Raw genomic sequence first — 26,917 nt, 5'->3', positions numbered from 1 at the left:
AACCATTAAATTAAAAGAAAGTGGTTACCCTAAAGCAGAAGAAAGGGATAAGGTGAAGGGGATTTCTCTGAATATACTGTTTTATAGATTTCACTTTAAGAATGATTTATATATATATGACGCCAAAGATGGGATAATTCAAGAATCAATAAGGACAGTTAGTGTAATGGAGTGAAACACATCAGCTATATATGAATCTTTGAGTTTATGATACTGAACAACAACAACAACAACAACAATAACACTATCCATAAATAATTTTGGAGGATGATGGTAATCCAATTTATTATTTTGAAAATTGGTAAATAAAGAAAAGAGTCAAGCATTTAAACTGTCTTTCCTGCATGAACTGTACTTTAGGATAACCAAATAGTTGATGAAAGTTTATTTTAATAGACATGTTCCATTTAATTTATGTGGACCGAATGATAATATTAAAATTTCCCATTTTGCAACCATAATGAAGTGATGGGTCTAAATCAGGGGTCAGCAAACTATAGCCAGAAGGCTGGCCACCTGTTTTTGTAAATAAAGCTTTATTGGAGCACATCCTTGCCCATTTGTTTATGTATCATCTATGGCTGCTTTCACATTACAAGGACAAAGCTGACTAGTTACAACGGAGAAGGTATGGCCCATAAGCCTGAAATATTTACTATCTGACTCTTTAAGAAAATCTGTCAACCCCTGCTCTAGACCACAAGCAGTAATGGCTGCTACATTATAAAATGAGAGACAACCAGACCATATATGCTTCCTAATAAAGACCACCACCTATGAAATATTCTTATGAAAAAATTGAAACTTAACCTGATCAAGCCTCTGGATCTAGTTACCAATTTCTAGAAAGAGAGGACAGAGAAACATGTTAAATGATACCACAGAGATACAATCAGCAAAATCTAATTGTGGGAAAATTTAAAGACAAATGACTCAGGTTTTTCAACAAATAAATTGCAAGAAAAAATAAGAGACAGAAGAAGAACCCATAGACTAAAAGAGACTTAAGGGACATATCAACCAACTGCAATATGTTGATTTTATGTGGATCCTGATTCAGAGAAAATGGAATAAAGAGAGAGAGAAAGAGGGAGACAGACAGACAGATAGACAGTAGGGAAAATTTAAACATTGAGTAAATATTCGTTGATATTAAGGAATTATTATTTACATGTGATAATGTTATTATGATTATGCTTTTAAAATATTAACTATGAAAGATACATACTAAATATTTAACAATAAAATACTATGTTTAGGCAATTGGGCAGGAGCAGGCAGGGAGCGTGTATAGGTACAAAGAAAACAAGATCGACTATCAAGGATAAGGGATACATGGACATTCATTGTGCTATTTTTCCTACTTTTGTATACATTTGAAAGTTTACATTACAAATAATTTTTTTTAATGGAGGAAAATGTTAAATAACCACCTGGGGAGGTCTTTCAAATGATACTGTCCTCTAATGTTCATTTAATTTAGCACAGCCTCCTAAGGGAACATAGCCTATAACCCATCTCTCTCTATCCTCTGTTGAGACTCACTGCAATAGTGATTAGTAGTAACTGATGAGATGGGCTAAATCATTCAGGTATATTGAGTCAAAAAAAGGTGAATCTGATCTTGAGGAGAAAAATACAGTGGGGTTATTAGTTTAAGTAAAATAATGCATTTTACTTAATAATTGACTCAAAGTGAGAAAATTCCAAGGACCAAGTAAAAATTTAGGGGAAAGGAGATAACGGATCTTTGTAATAGTCATCCTTTCTACTGGGAGACTTTTCTCTCACTTCCTGTTATCACTGTAGGATTTGGTGAAAACTCTGGTTTTTTGAGGCAAGTTAAACGTCAAGATCTTCCATTCTTCTTCTCAGGGTAAAGGGGAAGTGACAAAGAAGGATGAAATGTGTGGTTTCTTGTTAGAAAAAGAAGAGCTTGAGAGAAGCTTGGATATCATAAGTTAATGTAGAATGGATAGGTCCAGATTTTTCAGGTCATTTCATTTTAGGTGGGCCTTTTCTTTTGGACCATATGAAAAAGAAGGGATAGGCAGAGGACCCTATGTTTTCCTTTAACAGGATGTACAATTTGGGGAAGATAACTAATGGGCTAGGGAGAGCTTGGGTCTAGTTACTCACCCAGCGGAGGCTGCAGCATACCCCCATTCTTCTCACAATTCCCGATAGGCTGGATTTCAGCTGAGTCAACGAGACGCCAGAAGTCATTCTTGTTGTCGCTGCCATCAAGGCGAAGGCGGAGGCGAGCGCCTGTCAGTCCAACTACTGTGGCAATACAGGTAGATGTGGTGTTCCTGGGATCCTGTGCTTCCAATTTCATACTGATCTTGAACTCGTTGCTTGGAGGTGTGTAGGACTGAGGAGAACAAGCCATGGGGATTAGACGAACTAAGAATACATGGCATTTTCAGTAAGGATATTAAGAGATGGAACCTGAAAGTTTATGCTTTGGACTCAAACTGGTTACAGCTGGGTCAGGAACAACCCCCCTGAATTATTCCCTAATACTTAGGAAGTGTTTCATACAAAATAAACACTGAAATGTAAAATGAAAGGGAAAAAATTACTTTCCACTGAAGCATCAAATATTGACTCACCAGTAAGAAAAGGACAAGTGGCCCTTGCTTAAATGCTGTTTTTCATCCTATCGTCTCCAAATCCTTAACCCTCCAGGTGTTCTTAACATTTTATTTTTAGAAATCATCCTATTAAACTATCATATCCTTAGTGTCTCTTCATGGAGCATTTCAGTGTATTGGTTTGTATGTCTACCACAAAGACTAACCATTGGCAGTTGATTTTTTTTCTTACTTTGACATTAACTTATAAATCAATTCCTATTTTTTAAAACAACTTTTAGTTATAATTGACATACAATAAACTACACACTTTGGTAAGTACCGACATATGTATACACTCATGACACCATATACATCACGTACGCCCTGGAAAACATCACCACAATCAAGATAAGGAACATGGACGCACTCTCAAGTCTTGCATATCCTTTTATAATCTCTCTGTCTAGCTCTTCCCAGACCCCTCTTTCCAGGCAAACATTGCTTTACTTTCTATCAGTGTAGACTGGTTTGCATTTCTAGATTTAAATGGAACCATAGAGAATATACTTTTTGGGGGTCTACTTTCTTTCACTCAGCATTAACTATTCTGATATTCATCCATTTGTTGAATGTATCAATAATTCATTACTTTTTTGTTAAGACCACATTTTTTTAGAGCAGTTTTAGGTTCAAAACTTAGCAAAATTGAGAGGAAGGTACAGAGCTTTCCCATAAACATCCTGCCGTAACAGGTGCAGAGTCTCCCCTATTACCAACATCCCCTACCACATTTGTTAAAACTGATGAACCTACACTGACACATCATAATCATCCAAAGTCCACAGTTTACATTAGGGTTCTCTCTTGGTGTTGTATATTCTATGAATTTGGTCTAATGGAGACATGTATCCATCATTATAGGATCATATAAAATAGTTTAACTGCACTAAAAATCCTCTGTACTTTGCCTACTCATCTACTCAGTCATTGGCAACAACTGATCTTTTTACTGTCTCCATAGTTTTGCCTTTTCCAGAATGTCATATGGTTGGAATCATACAGTACATAGCTTTTTCAGATTGGCTTCTTTCCCTTAGTAAGCTGCATTTAAGCTTCCTCTATGTCTTTTCATGGCTTGATAGCTCATTTCTTTTTAGGGCTGAATAATATTCCATTGTCTGGCTATACCACAGTTTATTTATCCATTCACCTACTGAAGAACATCTTGGTTGCTTCCAAGTTTTGGCAATTATGAATAAAGCTGCAATAAACATCCATATATATATATATACGGGTTTTTGTGTGGACATAAATATTCGACTCCTTTGGGTAAATACCAAGAAATGCAATTGCCAGATTGTACGGTAAGAGTGTGTTTAGTTTATATAAGAGATCACCAAACTGTCTTACAAAATGTCTGCAACATTTTGCATTCCCACAAGCAATGAATGAGAATTCCTATTGCTCCACATCCTTGCCAGAACTTGGTGTTATCAGTGTTCTGGATTTTGGCATTACAATACGTATGCAGTGGTATCTCACTGTTGTTTTAATTTGCATTTCTCTGATGACATATGATTTAGAACATCTTTTTTATGCTTTTTTGTCATCTGCCAATCTTCTTTGGTGAGGTGTCTGTTAACATCTTTGGCACATTTTTTGAGTTATTTTTTTATTTAGAGTTTTTAAGTTTTCTTTGTATATTTTGGATAACAGTCCTTCGTCAGACATGTCTTTTGCAATTATTTTCTCCCAGTCTGTGGCTTGTCTCCTCATTCTCTTGACAGTGTCTTTCATAGCGCAGAAGGTTTTATTTTAATGAAGTCCAGCTTATCAATTATTTCTTTCATGAACTGTGCCTTTGGTGTTGTATCTAAAAAGTCATTGCCATAGCAAAGGTCATCTTGGTTTTCTCCTATGTTATCTTCTAGGAGCTTTATAGTTTTGTGTTCTACACTTAAGTGTGTGGTCTATTTTGAATTAATTTTTGTGAAGGGTGTAAGATCTGTATATAAATTCCCTTTTTTATTTGCATGCAGTTGTCCAGTTGTTAAGACCTTTGTTGAAAGGACAAACTTTGCTCCACTGTATTGGCATTGTTCCTTTGTCAAAGATAGGTTGACTATATTTTTATGGGACTATTTCTGGGCTCTCTATTCTGTTCCGTTTACCTATCTGTTTCTTCTTTTGCTAACACCACATTCCCTTTTTTTTTTTTTTGAGAATTTTAAGCCTTTTAATTAAAACATTAGAAAACTTAAATGCATAATAAATACAACAACTATTTGATCATTTAAGGGGGTCTTAATTTCTATCAAAGAGCTTTTCTTTAAACACAACTACTAAAATTTGTAGGCAAGGACATGTGTACTCCTTTCTACCCTAACCATCAAATCTGTGATATGTGAATAGGACAGTCTTTGGGAGGGAACATGTGTCAAAGGGAAAAACGCAACACAGGAAAAACAACAATAAAATAGATCCAAATAACCTATGTTAGTATAGCTGATACTTTATATTTGTACTACATTTTATAGTCTATGAAGTGTTTTCCATTCATTAGATTATATAAACTTCACAACTCTTTAAGGTAAAATTGTATTGTCCCTGCTGTACCCTTAAGGAAACCACAGCTGGAAAAAATTAAGTAAACTATGGATTATTAAAAGTATTTATAAATAATTATTACTTCAATTATATTGTTAAGAACTGATGTTCTTAAAAGAAAATGCAAGAAGGCCAATGTCTCCTGTCAATCTATGAATTTTCAAAAAAAACCAATTCAGTTAAACTTTCAGGGATAATAGCCCATTAAGGAAATGGTAAACATGTAGCTACTAATTAGATCTTTCATTGGGATAACTGCTTCATTTTGTTTCACTGGCCAATATATTTGGCTTTTAAAGACAAGTTCTCAAACACAGAAGTCAAATAAACTCAATTTTCAGTAAACTGGGTTACTAAGATTTTTTTTAAATTAAAACGTTTCCTTCCTATGATATAAAATGAACATTACATTTCTGAAAAGTACGACATTATGAAAAGCCATTTAAAATAGATGACATTCAGAAAGTGCATAAAACTGAGCTTCCTAAGTACTACAGAAAATATGAATTAAAATATAACATGCATTCTGCTCTACTTTTTTTTTTAACATCTATATTGGAGTATAATTGCTTTACAATGGTGTGTTAGTTTCTGCTGTATAACAAAGTGAAGCAGCTATATGTATACTTATATCCCCATATCCCCTCCCTCTTGCATCCCCCTCCCACCCTCCCTATCCCACCCCTCTAGGTAGTCACAAAGCACAGAGCTAATCTCCCTGTGCTATGCGGCTGCTCCCCACTAGCTATCTATTTTACATTTGTAGTATATATAAGTCCATGCCACTCTCTCACTTTGTCCCAGCTTACCTTTCCCCCTCCCCATGTCCTTAAGTTCCTTCTCTATGTCTGCATCTTTATTCCTGTCCTGCCCCTACTTTCTTCAGAACCACTTTTTTTTTTTTTTAGATTCCATATATATGCACCACATCGTCTTGATTACTATAGCTTTATCAATAAGTCTTGAAGCTGGGTAGTGTCAGTCCTCTGACCTTGTTCTTCTCCTTCAATACCGTTTTGGCTATACTACATCTTTTACCTCTCCATGTGACCTTTAGAATCAGTTTGTCAATATCCATAAAATAATGTGCTGGAATTTTGATTTAGGCTTGTATTATGTATATTAACCTTGTATCCTGCAACCTTCTTACAACTGCTTATTACTTCTAGGTGTTTAGCTGTTGTTGTTGTTGTTGATTATTTCAGATTTTCTACAGACAATAATGTCACCTGCAAACAAAGCCAGTTTTATTTTTTCCTTCCCAATCTGTATATCTTTTATTTCCTTTTCTTGTCCTATTGCTACATTTAGGACTTCCAGTATGATGCTGAAAAGGTGTGGTGAGAGGGAATATTCCTGTTCCTGATTTAGTGGGAAAGCTTCTAGTTTCTCACCATTAAGTATGATGTTGGCTTTAGGTTTTTTGTAGATATGATCACTCAGCGTAACTACTCTAATACTCATCCATACTGCTGAAAGTATCAATAATTCATTTCCTTTCACTGCTGAGTAGTATAACATGCTGATGAACATTTGTTGTGTTTCTAGTTTTTAACTATTACAAATAAATCTATGAACATCCATCTATAAATCTTCGTCGGAAATACACTTTCTTTTCTCTTGGGTAAACATCTGAAGGTAGAATGGATAGGTCATATGGTAGGTATTTAACTCATATACCAGAAAATGTACCTTTTTACAGTGTATAATTCAGTGAGTTTCAGTATATCCACAGAGTTGTGCAAATATCACTCCATCTAAATTTGGAACATTTTCATCAATCCCCCCCCGAAAGGAACCCCATACCCGTTGCAGTCTCTCCCCATTCTCCCCTTAACCCAATGCCTGGAAACCACTAATCTACTTTCTGTTTCTGTGGATTTGCCTATTCTGGAGGTTTAATATAAATGAAATTACACAAAAGTGAGTGGCTCCTTTCTTCACCTGGCACAATGTTTTCAGGTTGAATCTATGTTGTAGTGTTTATCAGTACTTCATTTATTTTCATTGCTGAATAACATTCCATTGTAATGGATATACTACATTTTTTGCTTATCCATTCATCAGTTCATGGACATTTGGATTGTTTCCTCTTTTTGGCTTTTATATACAATTATGCCACGAACACTTGTGTATCAATTTTTGTGTAATCATATGTTTTTATTTCTCTTGGGTATACACCTAGGAGATTGCTGGGTCATATGCTAATTCTATGTTTAACATTCTGAATAACTTCCAAACTGTTCTCTGAAGTGGCCACAGAATGTTATAATCTCACCAGCAACATATGAGGGTTCCAATTCTCGATATCCTCATGAACACTTGTATTGTCTGCCTTTTTGATTTCAGCTATTCTAGTATTTGTGAAGTGATATCTCATTGCAGTTTTGATTTACATTCCCCTGAAGACTAATGATATTAAGCATCATTTATGTGTTTATAGGCCATTTGTATATATTTGGAAAATATCTATTCAAATTCTTTGCCAATTTAAAAATGAAATTGTTTTAACTGTTGAGTTGTTCATCATATCTTCTGGATACAAGTCCCTCATCAGATCCATGATTTGGAAATATTTTCTCCCAAAAGGCAGCTGGGACTTTTCACTTTATTGATAGTGTCTTGGGAAGCATAAAACCTTTTAATTTTGATAAATTTTGAAGTTCAATCTATCTACAATACTTTTTCTTTGTTTTATGCTTTTAGTGCCATATCAAACCATTGCCTAATCCAAGGTCACGAAGATTACTCCTGTGTTTTCTTCTAAGAGTTTTATAGTTTTAGCTCTTATGACTATCATCCACTTGGGAGTTAATTTTTGTATATGGTGTGGAGATAGGGTCGAATGCCATTCTTTTCTTTGTGGACATCCAGTTTGTCCTTGCATTAGTTGTTGAAAATCCCACTGAACTGTCTTGGCATCCTTGTTCAAAATCAATTGAACATAAACGTAGGAGTTTATTTCTGGACTGTCAAACCAAATCCACTGATCTATATGTCTATCTTTATGCCAGTACCACACTGTCTTGAATACTGTAGCTCTGTAGTAAGTTTTGAAATCAGGAAGTCCTCTACTTTTGTTGCCCTTTTCTGAGATTGTTCTGGCCACTCTGGGTTCTTTGTATTTCTATATGATTTTAGGATCAACTTGTCATTTTCTGCAAAATAGCCAGCTGGGACTTTGATAGGAATTACATCAAATCAATAGATAGATTTGGAGAGTATTACTATCAGTTGTGTGATTTATCAATATTTTCTCTAAGTCTATGGCTTATATTTTCCTTCTCTTACCAGTGTCTTTTGAAGAGCAGAAACTATTAATTTTGACATTTACTTTACAAATTTTTTTAAATGAATCATGCTTTTAAGGTGTTTTCTAAAGTTTTCTTTATATAAGTGTTTTGTATATTTGTTAGTTTATTCCTAAATATTAATTTTTTGTTGCTTTTGTAAATGGGAGTCTCTTTTCCATTATATCTTCTATTGAGTTACTTTTAACCATTGAGTAAAATGCCGGCTTTAGTTCTGAGGTATACATATTTTTTCATGTTAAGGATGTATTACTCAGTTCCTAGTTTATTTAGTGTTTTCTTGGTTTGTTTGTTTTGCTCAATAGTGTGTTGAAGTTTTTCTGTCAAATTATTTTCTGAAGTAATTGATCCATTTTACATTTTTACCAGTATTTTATGAAAGTTCCATTTATTCCACATCCTTGCCACTATTAGGTATGGTCAGTCTTTTTTTTGAGTGATATTTAAACAAATGTATAGAGATACCTCATTGTGATTTTACTTTGTATTTCCCTAATGAAATAGTATTGACCATCAATTCACTTATTTGCCACTGATTTATTTTCTTTTGTGTTTGTTCTGGTCTTTCAATCTGGATTGCTTTTATTTCTTTTTTTGGCCTGGTGACATTGGTACTACAGCAATGAATAGAAGTGGTAAGGGCAGACATCCTTATCTTGTTCCTGACCTGAAGGGAAAACATTTACTCTTTCACCATTAAGTATGCTATTACTAGACTTTTCACAGATACCCTTTAAAGTTTAGGATTTAGGAAATTCCCTTCTATTTCTTGTTTGTTGAGTTTTTATTAGTAATGGACATTGGATGTTTTTAGATACTTTTTCTGCATCTATTGTGATGATCATAATTTTTCTTCATTAGTGTGTTCATATGGTGCATTATATTGATTGGTTTTTGAATGTTAAATCAATCTTGCATTATAGAAATTAAAACCCACTTGGTCATGAATTATTTTTATATATCGTTGGATTCAATTTCTTAAACTTTTGTATAACTGACTCCCTTTGCTATACACCTGAAACCAACACAACATTGTAAATCAACTATATGCCAATAAAATTTTTTAAAAAAATCAAGATATAGTAGCAGAAAAAGGTAAGGATGTTTGATGCTGAGAGAATAAAAATTGAAACTGAAAAAAATTTTTGTTTAGAATTTTTACATGTATTTTCATATGGGATGTTGCTTTGTAGTTTTCTTTCCTTTCAATGTCTTTGCCTGGTTTTGGTATCAGAGTAATGCTTATCACATAGAATGAGCTGGGAGGTATTCCTTTCTCTTAAACTTTCTGGAAGAGTCTGTGTAGAATTTGCATTACTTTTTCCTTAAATGTTTGGAACAACTCACCAGCAAAGTTACCTAGGCCTGGAATTTTCTTTGTGGGGAAGTTTTTAACTACAAATTCAACTTCTGTAACAGAAATAGTGCTATTCAGATTTTCTATCTTCTTGAGTGAGCTTTGGTAATTTGTGTCATTCATAAGAATTATCTGTTTCATCTAACTTGTCAATTTTTTTTTTTTTTTTTTTCCAGTACGCAGGCCTCTCACTGTTGTGGCCTCTCCCATTGCGGAGCACAGGCTCTGGACGCACAGGCTCAGCTGCCATGGCTCACGGGCCCAGCCACTCTGCGGCACGTGGGATCTTCCCGGACCGGGGCACGAACCCGTGTCCCCTGCATCGGCAGGCGGACTCTCAACCACTGTGCCACCAGGGAAGCCCTAACTTGTCAAATTTTAAAGGCATAAATTTGTTCCTAATATTCCTTTACTACCCTTCTAATATACGTAAAATTAATACTGATGTTATTTCTTTCAGTTCTGGTATTAGTAATTTGTGTTTTCTTTTATTGATTAATCTATCTAGAGATTTATCACTTTTACTGATCATTGCAAAGAACCAGCTTTTGGTTTCAATAATTTTCTCTGTTGTTTTTCTGTTTTTCATTTCATTGACTTATGCTCTAATTTTTATTATTTTCTTGCTCTTTTTAAAAATTATTTTTAGGGCTTCCCTGGTGGCGCAGTGGTTGAGAGTCTGCCTGCCGATGCATGGGAAACGGGTTCGTGCCCCGGTCCAGGAAGATCCCACATGCCGCGGAGTGGCTGGGCCTGTGAGCCATGGCCGCTGAGCCTGCACGTCTGGAGCCTGTGCTCCGCAATGGGAGAGGCCACAGCAGTGAGAGGCACGTGTAACGCAAATATATATATATATATATTTTTTTTAAAAATAATTATTTTTATTACTTTCTCTTTTTTCCCCCTAGTTTTTTAAAGTGGAAGATGAGGTCACTAAATTAAACTTCTCTTCTAATATAGGCATTTAGTGCTATAAGTTTCCCTCAAAGTACTGCTTTAGCAGTGTCCCAGATTCTGAAATGCTCTGCTTTCATTTCGTTTAGTTGAAAATACTTTCTAATATCCCTTTTTGTGTTTCTAAATATCCATGAGATGTTTAGAAAGGTGTTAGTTTCCAAATATTTGGAGATTTTCTAGGTAACTTTCTGCTATTGATTTTTAATTTAATTCCAGTGTAATCAAAGAACATACTTTGTATTACTTAAATCCTTTTAAATTTATCAAGCCTTATTTTATGGTCTAGAATATGGTCTAACTTGGTAAATGCTCTGTATGCACTTGAAAAGAATGTATATTCTGTTACTGGGGAGTGTTCTATATATATCAATTAGGTTAAGTTGGTTGATAGCATTGCTCAAGTCTACTATATACTTGCTGATTTTCTATTTGTTCTTTAATTATAGAGAGCCCTACAGACAAATTTTAGATTTATCTCTCCTTACAGTTCTATCATTTTTTGCTTCGTGTAAGGACTGTGTGACCCCTTTTCATGATGAAATTATTGTATTTATACCTGATAATATCCTTTGCCTCTGGAATATACTTTGACATCAATATGCCATTTCAGCCTTATTATGGCTTAATGTCAGCATGGTAAAATTTTCCATTCTTTTACTTTTAAACTATTTGTGTCTTTATATTTAAAGCATAATTTCTTGCAGGCAGTATATAATTGGGTCTTACTTTTTAGCCAATGTGACAACCTCAGCTTGTTAACTGGGCCATTTAGACCATTTATCAATAGATTATTGATATGGCTGGACTTAAAATCCACCATCTTGCTATTTGTTTTCTATTATTTTAGTGGTTGCTTTGGGGTTTAAACATATTTAAATTATCAGTCTATCTTCAAGTAATTTTATACTACTTCATGCATAAGAATTTTATAATAGTATACTTAAGATTTCTCCCCTCTTGGCTTTTATGCTATTGTTATTATACATTTTACTAATACATGTTATCACCTCTACAACACAATGTTATTATCATTGTTTATACAGTCAATTATCTTTACAGAGACTTAATAAGAACATCTTAAGTATTTACCCTTGTAATTACAATTTCTAGTGACTTTCATTCCTTTGTGTAGATCTGTAATTCTATCTGGTAACATTTTCCTTCTGCAAGATGGACTTCGTTTAACATTTCTTATAGTGAGTCTGCTAGTGATGAATTCCTTCAGTTTTTGTGTGTCTGAAAGTATCTCTATTTGGCTTTCATTTTTGGAAGATATTTTTGCTGGATATAGAATTCTGGGTTGACAGTTTTTCTTCTGACACTTTGAAGACGTTACTCAACTTTCTTCTTGTTTGCATTGTTTATGACAAGAAAATATAATGTCATTCTTATCTTGGTTCCCCTGTATATAAGGTGTCTTTTTTCCTCTGGCTGCTTTTAAGATGTTCTCTATCCCTAGTTTTGATAATTTATGACATGCCTTAGTATAGTTTTCTTCTTGTTTCTTTTTTTTAGGGGATCATTTAACTTCTTGAATCTGTGGATTTACAGTTTTCCTCAATTGTGGAATATTTTTTGCCCTTTTATATTCAAGTACTTTTTCAGTCCCCCATCTCTTCTCTCCTTTGGGCACTCCAATTACATGGTCTATGAAGTTATCCCATGCCTCACTGATCTCTTTTTCATCTTTTTAAAATTCTTTTTTCTCTTTGTGTTTCATTTTGGATATCTTCTATTGCTAAGTTTTCACATTTATTAATCTTGTTTTCTACCATTAACTGTTTCCCATCTAGTGTATTTTTCATTTTGCACATAGTGGTTCAATGTGAGTCTTTTTATATCTTCCGTTTCTCTGCTTAACTTTCAACCATATGGAACACAATTAAAATAATTAATTGTTTTAATGTTTTTATCTGCTATTCTAAGATTTGTATAGGTTCTGTTTCAATTGATTGACTATTCTGTTCATTATTAGTTATGCTTTCCTGCCTCCTTACATGCCTGATTATCTTTGACTGGATGCCAGACACTGTGACTTTTACCTGTTAGGTGCTGGATATTTTTGCATTCCCTTCTTGTGCTGTGTTCCTAGATGCAGTTACGTTACTGGGAAATAATTTGATCATTTTGAGTCTTGCTTTTAGTTTGTTAGGCAGGTTCAGAGCATGCTAATCCTGAGGTTAATCATTTCCCACTACTGAGCAGGATCTTCCCAAGTATTCCACCCAATGTCACATGAATTATGAGATTTTCCAGTCTAGCTGGTGGGATCAGGTACTATTCCCAGTCCTGTGTGAACACCAGGCTCTATCCTTTTACTATCCTTCTAATCCTTTCAGACGGTTTTTCCCTTGGCTTGGATGCTCACATGCATATACTGAACAACGGTACTTTGATGGACACTTGAAGGGGGGTTTCCACAGTTTTCTTTCTGTGCAGCTTTCTCCTCTCTGGTACTCTGTTCTGAAAATTCTAGTCTCCCTGGGCTCTCAGTTCCATCTCCTAAACTTAGGGAATCTCCCAGGCTCAACGTGGGTTCCCCTTCCCTGGGCCATGGTCTCAAAACTATCTTAAGGCACTAAATATAAGGGGGATCAACTCATTTGTTTTCCATCTCTCAGAGATCACTGTGCTTGGCTGCCTGATCTTCAGTAACTTGAAAACCATTATTTAATATATTTTGTCTTTTTAAATCATTTCAGGTGGGAGTATGAATTTAGTCCCTGTTATTTCAAATGAGCAAAAGTCTTAAATTTGTACTTTTATTTATTTTATTTAGAGCATAGACAAAATTAAAATTCAAAGTGAAACATTGACAGTTTGTGGAAATAATGATTGAATACTAAAGGGAGGGAGATATAAACAACTTCCTGATGCGTAGCTCTATTTAGCAACAGTACACTTCTTTGTTTACTAGCCTATCACGTACTGATATAGTCAACATCATCTGTACATTGTAAGGGGCACTTAATCCTATGTAGGAAGCTCTGAATGTCCTCTGATGAGGTCCTAACACACTCCCCCATGGGATTCAGTGCCAGTATCCTTATGGAAAGATAAGATTGTGGCAGGGGAGTTGAATACAGAGATATGAATACTGCTCCACTTTCAAGAATTGTCTAAGGGCCATAACTCTGTTTCCTATCTGCCTGAACTAATAGCTGCAGTAAAAATTAGTGACTGTTTTCAGTAACACAGAATAGCCTCAAGGAGGTGAAGAGATGGAGAAGGTGTTACTTGGGATGAAGTTGGGGAGAATGTCTAAAACTCACAGTGAGTTTTGAGTCTTGAGTTGTATTCTTCCCATAGGATTTTATTCTGGGGACTTCAGGTGAGAAGCCCAAGGGCTCCCACCTCATGTTTTGCTTGTTTAAGGACCAGAAAAGACTACTTGCCTCCCACCTACTAAGGATGTTGAGAATCAATTACCTGCTTGAAGCAATGGACAGGCGCTGGGACTGAACATGTTTCTTTTAGGTATTTGTCCCAGGTAAAATGACCTGTAAAGGAAATAGAAATCTCTATCACAGTCAACCTCCTAAAAAATGCTTTCAGGTTGTAACCTACACTAAACATTAGGCTATTTTCAGACTCGTCTGGAGCATAAGAAAACTTATTTTGCCCTGTTTGGGCTCAAAGGAGTATTAAGGGGAAGAATCAAGGTGACCTGAGTGGATCATTTTAGATCAATGTTTTTAAATCACAGTCTAAGATGACCTGAGGTGTTTTTCATGTTAGTCCCTAAAGTGATCCATAATGCTAGAGCAAGTCATACCAGTGTCTCAAAGAAGTATCCAGGAAGCTCATGGAAAACAGAACAGGAGAGGCAGAAAGTGGGTGAGGAGATTCCTTCTGAACAATCTGACTCCTGTCAAGGTTCCTTATTGCCATCAAATGATTGCTTTTAACACCTAATGTGGTTGAATCCTACCATCTCAGATCAGAAAGAATAAAGAAGAGACTATCTTGAGACATTGGGTAAGACGAGTTGTTGAGGGCAGGAAAAGCCAGAATGAGTGAGATTATACTTGAATCCTCACTCTAAAAACTGTTTCTCTCTCACCCACCCCTAACCCATTCCTATCCCTGCCACTGTCGCATTGCTCTGAGGTGCAAAATGACAAAGATCTGTTAATTTAGAGAAAAGTAGATACTCAGAAGCATTTCTGATGACAGTAACTAAGAATAGGTTGGGAAATTTACAGAATCTTTTAGCCTCTTGAAGTGGCCTTAGGGCCTCTCAAAGTTTGAGGAACACTGTGCTAGAGAAACAATCTTTAAGGTGACACTTATTGGGGTCAGGGAAAACATTTTAAGGGATAGGCTATTAAAGACATATCTTACTGGACCACAAAAGATTACCAAGTTCTTTATTAAAGGTTAAATCAGTTACGAATCTCCCTCTAATACCCACCTAGAGGTGACCCCATGATGGAGCAGGGAAGGTCCCAGAGACTCTCACAAACTAAAACACTGTAGCAAACCAGCATTTCTTGAAGCTTCCTCTGCAGTGGAGCAGCACAGGGCCCCTTTGGGCCATGCAAAAAGCACTAGATGCTGGGAATAAAAACGAGTCACTGAATGATGAAATCTAAATCACTGCAAAGATGATGCCAAGACTTTATACTCTATTGACTTTATAGCTTCTGTTTTAAAACTGGTTCCTTTCCCACCATCCTAACCAAGCCAAATAGATTTGGCCAGAAATCACAGTCAGTTCTGAACTATTTCATGCACTCGCCAATGATTAATCATCTTGAATAGACAGTTAGCCCATAGGGTAAATGAGATGGGTATTTCCTGGAGTCAAGATTAAAGAGCTTATCAGAATTTAATAAAGCGTTTGCTCTTAGCTGAGATGGCTCTAAAGCAAAGACTGAATACTTTCATCACTATTGGCTGTTAGAAAAAGAAAACATTAAAAATTATTTTTCCATTCTTACAAATAAATAAGTCAAATAGTAAGTCTTGGGTTTGCAGCTCTTGAACTCTGGCATCTATAGCAGCACTGCCCACTAAAACCTTCTGTGATAATAGAAATGTTCTGTATCTGTGCTGACCAATAAGGTAGCCACTAGACACATGTCACTACTGAACACTTGAAATGTGGCTAGTGTGAGTGAGGAATTAAATTTTAAATGTTATTTAATTTTAACTAATTTAAATTTAAATACCTACATGTGGGTAACAGCTACTGTATAAGGAAAGTGCAGGAAGAGGTTTGGTCAGTCCTGGGTTGCTTGTATAAGTTTGCGTTCTGACCAAAAGCATCCAAAAGACTTTGGCTTTAGGAATTATAGCAGCATCGGGATACCAAAATAATTAGGGTATGAATTATAGTTCTCTATTACACATATCAATTATGGAAACCAATCCCTATTATATAGGTAAGAAATCTCACATCTTCTACCATTTAGGGAGCACCCTATTACCAACTGAATGAAAAGGAATCTCTGTTAAAAGCAGTTCACCCCCTGTTGAGGGTTCACTTGCTTGAACCATACCTAGATTAGTACTTTTCTTAAATTTGATTGCTTAGGCTATTTATAGCTTAGTCCCTTATTATCAGGTAAATTGCCAAATAATTTTTATTGACTCAATAAGAATATCTGAGCACCTATTATAGGGTCCCATAATGAAGCCAAACATGTCTACCACATCACCAAGCACTAAAATATCACAAAAGAAATAGGACAGGCAATAAAATATAGATCAGGGGTTGGCAAATTTTCTTTAAAGGGCAGACAGAAAAAATTTTATGCTTTTTGGGCCATTCAGTCTCTGTCACAAATACTCAACCTGTACGTTGCAGCATGAAAACAGCCATAGACAATATGTAATTGAATGAGCATGACTGCATTCCACTAAAACTTTATTTATAAAAACTGGCAGTGGGTTGCATTTGGCCCCCAAATAGTTGTTTGCCAACCCCTAAGATATAATATTGATTCTCAAATGCTACTTACCATCAAAATATCCTAAATAATTTTTCTTTAAATACAGTTCTGAGACCCATCTTCAGAGGTCCTCATTCAGTAGTCTCTGAGTGTGGTCTGAAAATCTGTATTTTCAAAGGCTCCCTACGTAGTACTGATTAACTTCTATGCCTAGAAACTAATAGTGTAATTGAAAGAATGATATTGAGAGTCAGAAGATGCTGGTTAAAGTCTTGTTTCTATAACTAACCATCTTGAATAAATTACTTAATCCTTCCAAGCATCAGTTTACTCATCTGAAAGACAGAGACAATATCCCACAAGATTGTACACACACTCATTCATTCAATAAATATTTATTAAACTCCTTCTAAGTGCAAAAGCACTGTGTTAAATGTTAGGGGAACAAGATAGGCATGGTTCCGAAATTCATGGAGCCTGCAGTTTAGAGATAAACAGTAGTATTAAATAAATAATAACACAAAGAATCTGGCACAATTATGATAAATTTAAGTTAATGAGGTAGTACAGGTTGCCCTGAGAATGCAGAACAGGGAAATCTAATCCATACTTGGGTCAAGGATTATTGTGAAGATTAACATTATTAACTGATATTTTATAATTTACAGAGTGATTTCAATTATTCATTCAACTGATGTTTGAGTATCCTCTATGTGCCAGACACTTTTTCTAAGTGCTAGGATAAGGCAGGAGGTCCCTACCCTCATGGAATTTACATTCTGGTGCATGATGAGGCACAATTAATACACAAACAACTAAATAAGGTAATAAGTGATAAGTACTTGAAGGAAATAAAATAATGTGATGTGACAGATAGAGACTGGGAACCCTCTTAGGTGGTGAAGTTATGGACAGATGCTCTACACAGGAAACATCTGAGCTGACACCTTACAGATGAAAGCCAGTCATCTCATTTGTATGGCTGAATAATGCTTATGAAAGTGTTTTATAAACTATAACAAACATACCACATGATAGTTACATTTATTATTAGGAAATAAGATCCCTGCCTGAGGAGACTTACAAGCTGCATAGAAGTACCTTAAAAAATTAGATGTCCCCTAAAATGTAAAGCACAAGAGATCCACCAGCTGAACGCATTAATCCCTTTCTCTAATATTCACTCATTCAACACATATTTATTGTGCAACTACTACTATATGCCAAGCCCAGTTCTAGGCACAGGTGATACAGTGAAGAACAAAACAGCCAAAATCTCTGCCCACATGGAGCTTACATTGTAAAGGGGAAGAGAGACAATAAATAAATAAATAAATACAATTCAATTGGTCCAGAAGGTAACAGGGACACCAGATAATAACTGTACAGTTTCTGGCCCTTTTCAAATAAAGAAAAAATAAAGCAAGGTAAGAGGGAAAAAGAGAGTGTGTGTGCTGTTTTAAGCAGGATGGTCAAGAAAGGCATCTTGATGAGGTGATATAAAAGCTGAGATGTGAATGGTCCCTCTAGCCTCTGCTTAAATAATTCCAATGATGAGAAACTCATTATTTGGCTATGGTTCAATAGCACAAATGGATAGATTTTTAACCGTCAGAATCAGCCAAAGTCTGCCATCTTCTAACCTTTACCCACTGGTCCTAGACATAATATATCTAATCCCCTAAATATGTCCCAAATCCCTCAACTGCTCCTAATTTAACATGGTTATGTCAGGCACCTCCATTCATGCTGGCTATTGTTCTGTCCACATTCCTCTACAAGAACTCTACTTTGTTCCACCTAAAGTGTGGAACCCAAATTCTTAAGAGCAGTAAAGACAATCATAGTCTTTAGATCAGAAATTGGACTCCAAGATTACTGCCTGAAAAGTGGTCCATTGTTTATGTGCACTATAATTTACATAACAAAAGTATTTGTTAAATACTATTGATGGTCATTTAAGTGTTTTCTAATTTTTTTTTTTTTTTTTTTGCCGTACGTTGCGGAGCACAGGCTCCGGACTCACAGGCTCAGCGGCCATGGCTCACGGGCCCAGCCGCTCCACGGCATGTGGGATCTTCCCAGACCGGGGCACGAACCCGTGTCCCCTGCATCGGCAGGCGGACTCTCAACCACTGCGCCACCAGGGAAGCCCCACTGTTTTCTAATTTTTGATGTGCACCTTTGTGTACATATCGTTAACATCTTTAAGATTATGTCCTTAGGGCAAATTCCTAAGAGTGGGATTAATGGTCAAAGAGTATGCATATTTTATGTTTTGATACAACAGAATTCCTACCAATAGTGCAACAGAGTATGTTTCTTATATCCTTGCTAAAACTGTTTTAACAATTTCTATAATTTTGATAATCTTATCAGTGCAAAAACAAAACACTGTTACACTTATATTTGCAATTCTTTGACTACTAATACAGTTGAAGATCTTTTTAGCCTTATTAGTTTATATTGTTTTTGCCATTTTTCACTGAGGTATTCTTTTGTTTTCTCACAGATTCTAAGAGTTCTTTGTAGATTGAAGATATATTAGTCCTTTGTCATATATGTTGAAGACACTTGTCTCAGTCTGATAGGATTTGCCCTTAAATTTCTCAGTCTTTTATTTTATGACTTCTTGATTTCATATCATGCTTTCCTCACTTCAGTATTATAAAAATAGTAACCCATGTTTTCTTCTAGGGTTTCTAAAGTTTCATTTTTTTACATTTAAATGTTTGATCTATTTGGAATTTATTTTGTGAGACAAATGAGGCAAAGATACAGCTTTCCTTTTCACTTTTGTTCAATAAATGTGCTTCAAATTCACTTATTGAACAAATCATCTTCTCCCCACGGATTTGAAATGTCACCTTGATTATACATTAATTTCTTATATACACTTGGATCTATTTCTAGACTCTGTATTCTGTTCCTCTCATCAGTTACTCTCTTCCAGCACCAGGAGCACTTTGTTTCATATAATTTTACAATCAATTTAAATAGAGCAAGTCCTTTTCATAACCCTCAACCCTAGGTTTTCTTGGCACTTTCAAATGATTACTTAGTTTTGGCATAACCAGCACTAACAAAACCCAGTTATCCTAAAATGTCCAAAGCTAAGTTTATAAGATATACAGTAGTTCATCCTTAAAACACGGTCCATAGGCCTTTTAGTTCAATAGCCTGACGTTTTTTAATGGATCATCTAAAGATAAAACACCAAGCCAAAAAAAGAATTTTTACTTTACCTGTCTTCCCAAAACAAATCCCACCATTCCCAATCTCTTATAACATCCTATTCACACTTTTATTTCCATACTCTCTACATCATATTATCATAATTATTTATGTAAGGTCTTTATGGATTGAGGATATCTTTTATGAACTTTAAAAAATCTTCACTGTTTAACCCAGTGCCTGAAACTTAATAGAGGCGCCATAAAAGTTTGAAAAGTGAGTGAATGAAAAGAAGCAAACCAGTAATAGTCCTACTCTTTTCTGGACGAGTAACATCACATCACACCTGGGAAATTAAATGTTCTGGGAGCTATACTTCGAGAGGGATAGAACAAAGCAAAGCCTAAATGGTGACCTAAGTGATGAAGAGACACAAAACCATGTCACATGAGGACCAGCTGAAGGAATAATGAACATTTAGCGTGAATAAGAAAGCAAAGTCTCATCCATCCATCCAACAAATATTTATATTGTGTATCAAAGCACTGTGCTGGAGATACAACCATGATCAAAATACTGTTCTTGCCCTCATAGAGCTTCAATCTATTGAGGGATAGAGATTAAACAGCCGACTGTAATAAACTGGGGTAAGTGCTACCCTTGGAGATGGAGTGTGCTATAGGAGGGTTTGTGGAAGGATTCCCACAGGAAGTAACCGCTAATCTTCTGGTTAAAGTGTAAAAGGATATGCGGGGAGTCAGCCAAAGAGAGAGGGAATTCTTTTGTTGTTGTTTCAGACAGAGAGAAAAGCATGTATGGAGGCCCCGAAGTGAGAAAAAGCAGTTCTAAACCTGAATCTTTTGGTATGGCTACTGGGTAGATAAAGACAGTTTAGAAAAGAGGTTGTCGATAAGAGCAGTGTTCAGGTTTCGGAGAGTCTCATATACTACACTACTGAGAAGAGGAAGCACAAAAGGGTTTGTGGGAGGAGTCACTCTGTCTGCAGTGTGAAGAAAGGATTCGAGGAGGGTAAGGCTGCAGGCAGAAGACTAGTTAGGAAGATTTTCTAATAATCTAGGTATGAGGTGATGGTTGCTTGAACTAGGAAAAATAACAGAGTGGCAGTGAGAAAGCAGTCCTTAGAGCTGCTTTCAAATAACTAGAGGCCAGTGAGTGAAAAACCAGCTAAACCTATACCGTAAGGCTCTAAAAGTTATAGGAAGGACTAATAGAATTGACAAAGAAACAGATTTTGGCCCAGTAAGTATCTGTCTAAATATGAAGTGAGTTGCTTGGGGAGTTTAAGACAAGACATTTTACAAGAAACACAAAATGCTGGATTTTGAAATGTTGAGTCAAGTTGGATTATTTTAAGGCCTCTTCCAAACTCTGAGATTCTAAAAATCTACTGAATTTTCTTTCAGTTTGGTATTTGGGACTACTCTCTATGCTTGATGGACAAAATGAAATATGCAAGATTAATTTACCAGAGGCTATGCCTGGCTGTGCTACCTCTACTCTCACAAGGAAAAACATACTTTCAAATTTTAGTATCACTTTATGTACTTCATGTTGAATTGAGTATCCACTTTTCACAATTCCCTGTCAACAGAATATGTTGTTCACAACATACCTTAAATGTCACTGAACTAGAATTGTTATTATCGTTCACATTAGCAACAAACCCCAAAACAGCAGCAGCTATCACTGAGTGCCTTCTGTTTGCCTGCACCATGCCATACTATGTTCAATATTTCCCCTGTTAAGTATAACCTGAAAAGTAGGTTTAAGTAAGATGGGTTTTATTTAGGCTCAGAAAGATTAAGCATCTTTCCTGAAGTCACAAAACTGGTAAGTGGGGAAAAGGAATTTGAACCAAGGCCTGTCTGATTCTTATGTCCATGCTTTTTACCACACACCAGTACCTTAGAAAGCTTGAGGAAAGTTTTAAGGAATTATAAAAAGTGACTATCATTTATTGTTTATCAAGTGTCAGGCCCTTTACCTGCATTATTTCATTTCATTCATTTCTTCAGCTCATATTCATAGAATGCTTCACTTCAAAGAATGTCACAAGATTTGACTTAAAGTCTGAGGATAGTCGCTGAACAAATGAAAATAATAATCCTCCAAAGTTGAAAAGTATTTGAGAGTTTTTAAGATGTTTTCACATCCATTAGCTCATGTAATCTTCTTAACAACCCTGTGAAGTAGGTAGAATGGGATTATTATCCCCATTTACAAATCAGAAAACCAAGGATTAGTGTCACAAAGTTACTAAGTGGCAAAGTTGGCTTTCCTTGTCTAGTGTTGTACTACTTTACGTTACCTTCTTTGTCAGTGGGCAATGAAAGTAATATGTTACTGGAAGAAAAGGAAAGAGGGAGCAAACAGAAAATGATAATAATAGGGCTGAACACAGGAAGTTGCAATAACAAAATATATAACAATACTTCAACAAAAGTTAATGAAGGTATCAGGATATTAAATTTAAGGAACATGCAGAATTTTAAAGGACTCTAAGAAGTTAAGACTGACATTTATATAGGAACCCTGAAAGCTGATTGAGAAATATTAACATTAGTTTCATTTCTAAAATCCTAGTGCGGAAGTACACTATTCAGGGATGAAAACCAAATGCAGTATCAGTCTGACTCCTGTTGTTTGATATTTTAATATTTCAGTTTTTATGTAGTTAAAAAATTTAGAAAATCTTTAGGTTTAATTTCAGTTCAATATATCTCATGAATAATTTCTTTTGGGAAAATCCCAACAAATTCTGATTTATGGACAATGGGGGTTTGTTTTAGCTCTGGATTTAGTGAATTAAGAAGTAACTTCCAGTTTGGTTCAGTTCCCATTCCTTCTTGTACTCATGTAATTAACCACCTCTCTCCCTTTTTGTTAGCGTGGCCTGTGGCCTCCTGATAAGGAGAGTTTGTCATGACAGCAAAGATGAATTATGTGGGCTCATTAGGCAGACAAGAGCACAGGATTCACTAGTTCATGAGACAGAGACACATGGAATTCTTTACCTAGTTACAATCTAATCCCTGGCTTAGTAATTCCCCATATTTAACAGAAACACACAAAAAAATATCTTACCTAGCTCCAGGATGTCAGTAGCTTCTATTAAAGAAAAAAATGTTACAGCATAAGTCATCATGACAAACACACCAAAATGACAGAACAGTGAAGTTCTGGGGTAAAATAGGGCTTGAGAGTTTGTGTAGTTCAATTCTCTCATTTTAAAAGATACTCAGTTCATTACTAGTAGTTATGGAAGTACACCACCCAATTCTGCCTTACTCTTAAAAACGATGGAAATCCAGAGAGGATAAACAACTGTTCTTAAAGCTATGAAGCTAATTTGAGATTGCCTGGACTCAGAATCTAAATTTCCTGATTTCACGCTCAACACAAAGCATATTGCGTTTGACAGGTACCTCTACAAACTATATTTGCTTTAACCAGTGAGTTCTTGGTACACTCAGACCTCTAAAAACAAAGGTTTTATGGTTAAGAGATGTCAAATTAAATTTTTCCATGCTAAATAGATTTATTCTTACCTTGATATTGGGATGCTGACTCTGATAGGTGACCATATTTATGTTTTCTAACATCATTCCAGTCTATTACTGCAGGAAGAGAGAAAACAGTCATGTAGAAAGAAAGTACAAGATTCAATACTTCTCCAATTCAGCAGTATGTTGCAATAGTTTTTGATAAAATAATCAACTTCTGAGATTCTAGTCTAAGGAAATAATCCAAAATACAAAAAGAGGTTTTATTTAAAAAGCTTTAATATTGTTTATAATAACAAAAAAATTGGGGTGGAGGGGGCACCTAAATGTTCAAAACAGAAGACTGATTAGGATATTGCAATACATTTGTCACTTGACAAAGTATTTTGCAGCTGTTACATTTTTACAAAGCCTAAACAATAAAATGGGAAAATGTTTAAGTTATAACATTATCTGGTAAAATATGGGATCAAAAATTATATTCAAGGAATAATCACAATTATGTAAAAAACTGAAACCAAACAACGCCTATGTTACGGACTGAATTGTGTCCCCCCCAAAATTCATATTGAAGTTCTCATTCCTCAGTACCTCAGAACGTGACTGTATTTGGAGGTAGGGTCTATAAAGAAGTAATTAAGTTAAAATGAGATCTAAATTTAGGGTGGGCCCTAATCCAATATGACTGGTGTCCTCATAAGAAGAGGAAATTTGGACAGAGACAATGATAGAGAAAAGACTATGTGAAGACATAGGGAGAAGACAGACATTTACAAGCCAAGGAGAAAAAACCAACCCTGCTGAACCTTGATCTTGGACGTGTAGCCTCCAGAACTTTAAGAAAATAAATTTCTGTTGTTTAAATGACCCAATCTGTAGCCTTTGTTATGGAAGGTCTAGCAAACTTAACACAACCCTAAAAAGTTATCGCCAGGAAAAAAAAACAGAAGTAAACACAGCAAATATAAACAAATGGTTATCTTTGGATGGTGGTACTGTTTTTCTCCCCTTTCTAACCTCAAATATTTTCAAATTTTCTATACAGAGTATATATTACTTCTATACCTTTTCCTTGTTTGAAAATTTAGATTCACCTACTGACCCCACCACTTTCTCACCATTATTTACCCATCATGTTTTCACTTCTCTTCTTACCCAGCTCAGTTTCCATGGTTCCTCACTAAAATCACTCCATGGCAAATACTCTTAACTCCTTCCCACCTCTTTTTTTTTTGTGAAACTTGCCTAGTAAAGCCTCAACCCTATCTCTGGTTAAAACCACTTATCCACCTATATCATGCCTAGTCCAATAGCTCACGAGTGCTAAAGAAAAACAAGTGCAAGCTTACTGGTCTCACCTTAAACTCATGGCTACAATTCTCAAATGCTACTTACTTAACACTGTCCAGAAATCAAGCCACATTTCCCTACTATGTTTGCTTTTCTCCTTTCCAAAAAAATAAATTCATATATTTTTCTCTCTCCTCATGCTACAAATATTCCCTCCTTCACCTTCACTCTTAGGGGATGACGTTAATTCAGCGTTCACTGAGAAAACAAAAATAATATGAACCTTCTATATGCCATTCATTTCAGGAAGATTCAGACTTGATCTTGTTTAGTGGTATATCCCCAAGCATAGTATAGAAGCAGGTGCTCAGTTAATATCTGGTGAAGGAATGAATCTACTTATTCATCATTCTTTCTGATTTTTCTTCTGCTGCTGTGGATGAAGCGTCTCTGTTTTTAATCAACAGTCCACCCTACAATTTTTCTCCAGATCCCATTTCCTCTCATCCTCTTAAGGACTTTGCAAGTATTTCACTTCTAACAGAGCGTTTGCATCAGTATTCTTACTGCTCCATCATCTCCTATCAAAACAAACACACAAAAACCCCAAACAAACATGCTCTCGCCCAACCTTCTCTTAATTCCACTTATATGCTTCCTGCTATATCTTTCAATTTCTCTGCTCTCCTTCATGGGAAATTAAGAGTCGTCTTAAAGGCAATAAGTTATTGCCTCCTCGCTTACTCACATTATGTCTTCATTCAAATAGGGTTTTACTGCTCACCATTCCACTGTGATTTCTTCCAAATTCATATTTCCAGCACTGGCCTCTTCTTGGAATTCTACGCTTATCATATATGTACAACTACCTTTAGGCCACCTCTACATGGTTATCAATCAGATATTTCAAATTTAACATGGCTGAAACAGAACGCTATCTCTTGCCAAGCTGTTCTCCTTTTTGTCTTCCCCAAACCAGGAGATGGCATCTCCATCACCTAGCTCCTCAAGCTAAAAATCCTTGAAATTATCCTTGATGTCTCTATTTCCTCTACACTCAAATTCAATCCATCAGTAGTTTCTGTCGGGCCATATCCCAAATCCATCCACTGCTCTTAATTTCACCACTCACACTCTAGTTTAAGTCACTATTATCTCTTATCTGGACTGTTACAACAGCCTGCTAACTTGTATTCCTGCTTCTACTCTTGCCCTATTCCAACCTATTCTCCACAGAAAAGTCAGAGTGAGCATTTTAAAACACACGACAGATAATGTCATTTATCTGCTTAAGGACCTCAAATAACTTCCCACTGAGTGAAGGGTACCTTACAAAGCTAGGCAGGATCTGGCTACTGCCATTTCTGTGATCTTGTCTGTTATGACTTTTCCCTTTTCCACTACACTCTAGTCACACTGGCCAGTGTCCCACTCCAAGTGTTTGCATTTTCTCCTGGTTTGATGTCGCCAGTCTTTCTAGTAAACTGTTAATGTTTGTTCTTCTCTAAATCATGAATAAAGATTACAAACTTGATCAGGCTTAAAAATTGCTGACAGAGACAAAAGATATTAGGGTATCATAACTGAATTTGTGTTTAAAATTTTTCATAATTATTTTAGGTAAGGAAAGAAATGATGCCATGAAACACTATGTCAGACCTGCTCTGTCCAACATGGTAGCCACTCGCCATATGCAGCTGCTGAGCACTTGAAATGTGGCTAGTGTCATTAAGGAAGTAAATTTAATTTTGCTTTAATTTTTATTAACTTAAATTCAAAAATTGACATTTGGTGCAGTTATTGGGAAAATTTTTTAAGTGTGTTTGGAACAAAACTGGGTATGAGAATCTAGTTTTTCAACGATAGATTTTTTTGAAATCTAAATACAGATCAAGTATTTCTGATAAAACTTTAGTGTCTGAATTGACATTTACCGTAACTGTAAAACACATACCAGATTCTGAAGACTGAGTATTAAAAAGGGAATACAAAATAGCTCATTATGTATTTTTATATTGGTTACATGTCAAAATAGTATTTTAGATATAGTAGATTAAATAAAATATATTACTAAAATTAAATCCCCCCTTATTTTTTCACCTTTTGCAATGTGGCTATTAGAAAAATCTAAATTACATATGTGACTTACATTGTATTACTATTGGACAGTGCCATGTTGTCCAACTGTAGTTCAATGTGGCTGCAGCTGAAGGCATGCCAA

The 26,917-nt window shown here is 35.6% G+C and overlaps 1 protein-coding gene across 15 annotated transcripts in view; it reads right to left on the bottom strand.

The window, feature by feature from the left end:
• The window catches only part of SCMH1 (Scm polycomb group protein homolog 1), a 200,415-nt gene that overhangs the window by 120,321 nt on the left and 53,177 nt on the right, over nt 1–26,917 (bottom strand). For 8 of the 15 annotated variants that reach the window (XM_033421987.2, XM_033421981.2, XM_033421989.2 and 5 more), the window contains 4 exons: nt 23,452–23,520; nt 22,988–23,011; nt 14,241–14,311; nt 2,140–2,374 (listed from right to left, as the gene is read on the bottom strand). In XM_033421987.2, the coding sequence (XP_033277878.1) occupies nt 2,140–2,374; nt 14,241–14,311; nt 22,988–23,011; nt 23,452–23,520 (399 nt within the window). Of the gene's footprint in view, nt 1–2,139; nt 2,375–14,240; nt 14,312–15,225; nt 15,369–21,887; nt 22,086–22,987; nt 23,012–23,451; nt 23,521–24,202; nt 24,222–26,917 lie in introns of those variants that run through there. The other 7 variants (XM_049706785.1, XM_049706788.1, XM_049706802.1 and 4 more) reach the window with 7 other exon arrangements.

Source organism: Orcinus orca, chromosome 1 (assembly GCF_937001465.1).
Source record: "Orcinus orca chromosome 1, mOrcOrc1.1, whole genome shotgun sequence".
In the NCBI taxonomy this organism is placed as follows: domain Eukaryota; kingdom Metazoa; phylum Chordata; class Mammalia; order Artiodactyla; family Delphinidae; genus Orcinus; species Orcinus orca.
Note: the sequence above shows the minus strand (reverse complement) of the source record. Positions and strands in the feature narration are given on the sequence as shown.